Consider the following 7,766-nt stretch of genomic DNA (forward strand, 5'->3'; position numbering starts at 1 on the left):
AAATTAAAAATTTACTTTCTGGTGTGATTTAACGGATTTTTATTAACGGCATGACAACGGCACGCCTACTCGATATTAAACTTAGACTGCGTTACAGTATATCGTATTATATTGAGCTCCAATAAGTTGGTTACCTTGTTTTTGATCGGTTTATTGATCGATTAAATTTATAAAATCTAATTAGTTACGCTTACGGTGCCCATTTTTATACATTCGTCAGTGCAAAATATTATCAACATGAATAGATTATCAAAATGCCCTATTCGTGGGCTAACTTTAGTCAAAAAGGATTACATATCTTGAGTCGGTTAATGCTTCAGTGTGGTCCATGTTACGAGCACCTCGCATTGGTCACACAATAAATTGCATCTGGGACTGGCCACTATTTATTTTTCTATTTCTATACACATTTAGAAAAACAGTTTTGCAGCTTGGTCTGTGTGTGTATGATTCTTTCAGTTATTTGAATTAAATTGTGAGAATACTTTTGAGTAAAGTGCTTCTAGGTATATATGATATTATGTATGTACAATGAATGTAATTCGAAACCATTTAAAATTAACAATTTCCCCAGGTGAAATAATAAATTGACTCTCTTTATCGCAGTTCATGTCAATTAATTAGTCTGACAATGATAATATATTAAAAGATAATATATTTTTAAGAGGGGAAAATGCAGAAATGATTTGCCTGGAAACGTTACGATGGGAAGGAAGCAGAGTTCTCAGAATGTCATATAATTTAATGTCCAAATGCAAATAGGTTTTAATTAGAATACACGGTGGATGGGTCATAAAACTGTTTGTAAAACTCAAGCTACAAATCACGTACACCTTTTCCTGGTAACCTAACCAGAGTCACTGCAAACTCGGGTAATTTACAAACTTTTAAGTACAACAAACAAATCTGAAACTACAACTGAATCTGAAACTGATACCGAAGCCTAAATGTAAATGCAAATGTTCAATGAGTTTTACACAATTGTTTTGCTATGTAGATAGATAACTAACGTTACGCCTTCGCTGCACTTAAGAACTACGCAAATATCTCTGCAATTAACTAAGAAAACGAATTAGGGCTTGCTGCTTTCGAAGCCGGCAAAATCGGAGGCCTCCGACTCATCCTCATCCCGCTCGACGCCGATGCAATGTATTCCCGTGCGCAGCATGGGCGTGCCCTTGCCCTTGCCCAGGACCCGGGCGGCAATCACCAGCTGCAGCAGCTCCTTCGAATTGCTCGAGCTGACGATGTGCAGTACCTCGCGCAGCAGCTTCTCCTTGTACGCAAAGAACTCGATCTTCATCTCGAAGAAGTCGTGCTCGTCATGCTTGGTGCCCGCAAACTCCGTGATCCGGCAATGCAGATTCGGTGTGGCGCTCACCACCGGCTCGAACTTGCTGCCCGGCAGCTGCTTGCCCGCATCACCGAACAGCGTCGTCGGCAGCTTCAGGTCGATTAGGTAGCGATGGTTGATCTGCAGGAAGCCCAGGCTAACCGCGATCGTGTCTCCCGACCGTTGATATGTCACACAGCTATCCGACTCGAAGTCATCCTTCACCGTGGCCGCATCGAAGTGGACATGGTGGTCTGAAAAGGGTAAGATGTAAACGTTACTATTCTGTTTGTAATTTAATTAATATTTAATCATATTCTGAAACTACAATTTTAAATCCATCTCTGTTGTTATTAACAGATCGGAGATTTACCTAGCTGTTTGCATTCTTAACAATTTGTAAATGTACACAGTGCTTAATTGAAAGTCCTATTTGTTGAACAAACAAGATTGGATGAATTAAAAAGAATGTTCTTCCCGCGGAAACAAGTCGCAGGCTAAAGGCCGTCAAGGGGGTGCAGGCGGCAGGTGGAATCGAGTAAAATTGCCGTAATAAACATAAGTATTCCGAGATAATCAAACAAGCAAACAGAGGTCTCCGCGACACCGCCTCGAGTAAACTTCCCCCAGCGGCAGTTGCCGCGGAAATTGCGTGTAAGCGTGTAATTAAACGCGCCACTCCCGCTTCCGACGTTCCTACACTGTACAAAAAGCCAGAAGGTTAAATTTTTTTTAATTTTACTAATTATTAAACATTTTTTCTTGTTCAAAAAACATAGAAGAAAGAGTAATAACTTTGTATACATCCTCTTAAATCAAGTAATTAAAATTCTAATATAAATGTTTTTTTCTAATTACAGTGCAGAAAATAAGAGGGGGAAACTGCCTGGACTTCCTTAGGGCTCAAATTGCATTAAAATTGGGTCAATTGGGACCAAGTGCACGCACTTCTCTGTGATTTCAAGCGTCATATTTCCCGCTGACACTTACTCTTCCTCCAAAAAGAAACGGAGGCGGATTGCGATTCATGGAATTGAATTTATAAATATAAACTCATTGCTGACTATGTAGGATTTTAATTGCTGCCAACACGCCAATTGTGCGCTAACAATGATGAAATATCAAAAAGAAACTGTCGAATTCTTTGTTGAACAGAAACCATTCAGATGAAAAATTGAAAACAAAAATAATTGCTCAGCAACTAAATTATTTTTAAAGTTAAAGGAATATGAATTGGAATTCTAGTGAATATATTTATCAAGAAATTTGTATTGAATTATACTGAAAAGGTAGAAAACTTGTGTATACTTGCACCTAATGTTATGTAATTATCTGAATAAACAATAAGCCCTTGAATTGGGCAATATCTATTATAGAAAATAACTTTAATAAAAACCCCAAAAAATAACAATATTAATAGTCACTTCCCTGTTTAATTTTAGCACCTTTAACTGGCATCAGATGACCGTGGTTTAATAATAACTATTATCCCCACTATATATAAATTAACTACAAGCAAAATTAGCAGGGATTAGTAACCAAATCGCTCTAATTGCCGGCATGGGGCATTGAAAATTTAAGTAGCACTTTAATAGAATGCTCGTTTTGCAATGCAATTAACAAATTGCTGACAAATGTTTATGCAGCCATTAAAATTTTGACAACTTAACGAGCCTCTAATCAGACATTTAATCATATTCGCAGAATGAAATGAAACACATAATCTAAATAGTCGTATAGTTAATCATGCGATTGCCTCACAGAGGTTGTTTCTTTTGTTGCCATATTTCATTTTGGCCCCGGAAAAATCGAGTCTTTCACTATAAATAGAAGCCTTTGGCGGATTGGTCATGGCACTGCCAGCGGCAATTGTGAGGAAAATTGGAAAACATTTCCACATAAATGTGAGAGCGCTTGACAGTGCTTAAGGTACCCTAAAACTGTATGTTTAATGGTTTTTTAGCAGAACAAAATTACAGGGAAATAATCAAAAGAACCTGTTCCTTCTTAGGCATAGCAATTTCCCTTTTTTTACTTAATGAGTCAGTGTAGTTGGTGATCCATTTCACCAGTTAGAACTATAAATCTATTTTTAATTCAACTTTCTTCCCACGAATTTAATGCCACATTTTCCGCTATGATTTTGAAACGTTTTGCCTGGCTGTTTGGTATTTTTAAAATGATATTTTGTTTAGTTTTGTGGTGTCGCCACAATTGGAATGTCTGCGCCAAATGCTTGATCTTTGTTTTTCATTTATCATTAATTTTTTCCCCTTGTTGTTTCTTTGACCATTCCCCTTTTATTTTGATGTTTATTTTGGCCGCTCAGCAGAACGTCATAATTCAATTTTGCACTTTAGTGCGCTGAGGAAATGTCGACAAGATATTTATGTGTAATTTCCTGAGCTTTTTTGTGTTATTTCCCTTTAACGCTGCCGAATGCGAAATTGAAGTAATTTCCCGGTCGCTCCTTAATTCGCAGTATGTAAGCAATTTATCGTAATCCAGCTTAATCTGCTTAAACCCGACTCAACAATGGAGGCGAGCTCCCAGGTCCCAGGTCACACAATGCGGAGAATCTTCGTCGCAGGCGAATTGTTCTTTTTATAAATGTCACGCAAAAATCTGGCAGACAAGCAGCAACTCTCTCACGTGCCCCTCCAATCGAATCACAATTGATTAACCATTAATGGAAATTCACAATCGATTGCGGCACCCAGTTATTGCTAGAAATTCAAATTTGAGTCTCGACCATTTTTGGGATTCCATCATCTCCTCTGCACTTGCCAGTCTCGCACTCGCTTTGGGGGCTCCTCAATTTTTGTATGAATGTCGAGAAATTATCTGATGCATATCTGGCAGATTGTCTGCCAATTGAATTCTAGTTGGCCACTTCTATGTATTTCAATTGGTTCGTTTGCTCGAATATCTTCTAAATTAATGCCAGCAAATGGGGGCAAGCCAATCCATGTTTGAGTGAATAAAATCAGAGGGTATAAAGCCATGATCCATGATCGTTATCTGCGGCTTAATTCAGGCAGGAAGGTTTAGGATTTGTTGGGGAAAGCATCTTCAATAAGATATGGAATATATGTACATATATTGTTCTGAAATCGCTTTTAAAATGTTTTCCAAATGCATGCAGCATTTTGTAGAATGCTTTTTGACACAATTTTAATTGATTTCAAATCCTTTGCTTACTCAATTCGGTATGTCTCATATGACTCTGCATCATTCATTGCATTGCTTTCATTGTTCAATTTATTTAATAAAATATATAATATCTTTTAATTGCTTAAAATCTTTTCCCATTCTGATTTAAAGCCACTACATCCATTGCCATCCTTGTTGAATCTTCATTCATTATATTCTGTAGCATACTTTTCAACTTCATTATAATTAATTTCAAATCTGTATCTATTTCTATTTGAATAAATAGGTTAAAGTTTAGTTGCCTTGTTTCCATTGTTTATAAAATATTGTAGCATGTTCTAACTCAAAACTCAATTTAAGTTAATTTCCAATCTGTACATATTCCAATCCTCAGTATATTAGTTATGGTGCTTGACTCCACCTTGTTGTTTTCCATGTTTATTACCTATTTTTACCCCCATTTGTGATTGCCAAAATGTGATTATAAAGTGGCTAGTTCTCCATCCGATTTATGCAATTCCCTTCCCAGCTCAAATTGAATGCATTTGTTATTGCTGTGACGCTAACTCTGAGCAGTTGGACGAAGGCTATGTACTTGTGGGTCTGCTCCATAACTAATTCAGGTGCCAACCGGAATCGCTGTTGGGGGATGCCATAAGAAGGCATCCATTTGCGGTACGTGCCAAATCGAATATAGAATATATTTATTTATTATACCAGGGAGAGGTATAGAGAGGGAATGCCGACAAACTGCAAACATGCATAACAATATTGTAAATTTTGTTTTCGAAATTTTCGAATCAAAACAATTGAGTAGGAGGTGTCCGTGTCCCAACGAGACAAAATATCAATCACGAACACCTCGGTGTGGTGGGGTGGTGCGGTGGGTCGGTGGATGGTTGGCTGACTAGGTGGTTGGGTGGTTGGGTGGTGTTTTCGGTTATGTGGTCTTCCCTCAAGCAGCAAGCAGCAAGGGCAACGAGGCCAAACAACGTGCCTGCCCGACAGTCCCCAAGCGCTATAAATAGACCCGGACTCATGTGCATTGCACAATTGCATATCACACAACGACACAAAAAAAAATACAAAATAAAGATTACAATAACAGCAGCAGCCTCAGGTTCTATGCAATTTAATTAGCCCCAATGGGGACCGGGGGGATCGTTTTCATTATAACCGCCACCCTGACTGCCTGTTGGTCTTGCTGGCTGGAGGCGCTGAAACTACATCTAATCTCCGGTCTGTCGGGGCGCTACATGAATTCACAATTGGATTGTTTGGGAAACGCTCAACAAATATCATCAAGTGCTAACTCACGACAATTTGCATGCATTTTCCCCTTAAGAAATTTGAATACTCTTCTAATACTACGCTTTGGTCACTGAAATTAAATGTAGCTTCAAGTACTACAATATTTTGTGTACCAAATAGATAATACTTTCATATAATGGAACTAATATTATCCCATCATAATATACACAATATGCTTGCCACTTGAATTCCAAAACGTGATAAGCTCTAATTGATGAAAGCGTATGTATACGACAACGAAATGGAAATTATATTTGTGCTTTCCCATGTGTTTATGGCACACAATTCATTAACTCCTGTCAGGAGATCATAAATAAAAATTAATCTAAGACAATTTAAGAACGCTTCAACTGGCTCAACTGCCACTGATAAAAATTCTCAGCGAGCGCCGTCCAAAAAAAAAAAAAATGAAAGATAAGCGAACCCCATTTAAGTCACGCGAATCGGGAATCGCCGCAAACATGGGAAAATCATCGATTCCGCCGGCAAATGTCAAATGATTTCTGAAAGGGGGGCGTGGGGGAGTCGTTTTGTGGGTGGGTGGGTGTTGAAGGTTGACAGTTGTTGTGCTTGTGTGTGTGTTGTGCGGGTGTGGGACAAGCAAAATTGGCTTAGCTTTGGCCATGAGCAAATATTATTTTTAATATTGCGGCAGAAAATCAGGAAGAGGGTCAGAGAACAACAATTGGCATTGGCGAAAGGCGAGGAAATGTACAAAGAAGATGGGAAGGAAATGGGAAAATACATATTCATACAGTTGTATGTAAACATTGCGAGAAATGTCATTATATAGTTGAAAAATTTATACAGATTTAGTATCTTTGGTTTTATAAAGTTTCCTTCATCAGACTAGTTTTTAGTTCACAATTAAATCTTAATGAACCTTTGACTATTTTTAAAATAGAAAAACACTTTCAAGACCTAAAACAATCTGATTTTTCCAAGTGTAGCCCACTTATGCATGTGAATGTTTATCCAAAATGCAGCTGCCCCGAATTCAAGCCAAAGGCCAAAAGGCAACGCTTTTTCTCGAGTGCCTGCCTGTCTCTACGCTAAATTTAGCCAACTTTTTCTGTCATTTTAATTAAACAAGAGAAAATCTCTCACAAATCCCCGCCACTCAACCCCTCCCGCCTATCAACAAAAGTCTAGAACCCACCGGCTTTGCCTAATGGTATTTTAACGCACTGGGAGAGAGTCTCTGTTTGAACATTAGAACGCCAGTTAATGGCTATGCAAATGACTTGTGCAAACAGCCAAAAAATACGTTCAATTCTTTCCGCAATTTACCTAGATGAACACCTTCGTCGCACATTTTGCACAATGCCTTATCTGGTATGTCCTTGTTGTTGGTGGGAAGTTAAATGCAGGCGATTCAGAAATCAGTTCAAGTAAACGCGCGATTTGTTTTGTTGATTAGCTTTTAATTTTTATATTTTTCAGTTAATATTTTTAAGCGCGTTTAAATAGTTTTCAAGACGACGAACGAATAACAAAATAAACATTATTAGAGGTGGCAATAGCGCGATATCTACCTATATCGATATATTTGTAATCGATTTTAATCCAAAATTCAAATCTGTATATTAACGTTTTAAACATTATGCAAATTATTCCTTGTTTATAAAGTCTAGCTTTAACTTGAAGAAGGAATAAAACATAAATATTAAAGCTTATTTAAGAGTACTTCAAAACGGAAAATAAAATTGTTGCAGAGGTGGGAAACTTTACTATGCAAATAATTATTCAAAAAAATAAGAATTCTAAAAACAATTACTCCTTGAACAAAAAAGTGTAGAAGACAAACTCACATAAAAGTATTTTTTTATTATTATAATCTACTGCTACACTGCTATTAGTGCTATAAAAAAGGTAGAAAACATTGCTACATTATTCGATTAGCCAATTATCGATAATAAACATTGAATAATCGCTATAAAGTGTTTAACTTAAAAATACTAAAATATAC

At 37.3% G+C, this 7,766-nt stretch overlaps 1 protein-coding gene and 1 long non-coding RNA gene across 2 annotated transcripts; one reads left to right on the forward strand and one right to left on the reverse strand.

Annotated features, from left to right (window-relative positions):
* Positions 1-15: 15 nt before the first annotated feature.
* On the reverse strand, positions 16-7,360 carry LOC110190260 (adipose-secreted signaling protein). Its single transcript, XM_020960625.2, has 2 exons — positions 7,088-7,360; positions 16-1,587 (listed from the first exon to the last, which is right to left on the reverse strand). The coding sequence occupies exons 1-2, from the start codon at positions 7,110-7,112 to the stop codon at positions 1,073-1,075; spliced, it is 540 nt and encodes a 179-aa protein (XP_020816284.2). The 5' UTR covers positions 7,113-7,360; the 3' UTR covers positions 16-1,072.
* On the forward strand, positions 1,795-2,750 carry LOC147643545 (uncharacterized). The gene is made up of 2 exons (XR_015271887.1): positions 1,795-2,053; positions 2,194-2,750. It is a non-coding gene; the product is annotated as an uncharacterized LOC147643545 (long non-coding RNA).
* Positions 7,361-7,766: the final 406 nt, after the last annotated feature.

This window comes from Drosophila serrata, unplaced genomic scaffold (assembly GCF_035046125.1).
Source record: "Drosophila serrata isolate PLE 108 unplaced genomic scaffold, ASM3504612v1 contig_272, whole genome shotgun sequence".
Taxonomy (NCBI): domain Eukaryota; kingdom Metazoa; phylum Arthropoda; class Insecta; order Diptera; family Drosophilidae; genus Drosophila; species Drosophila serrata.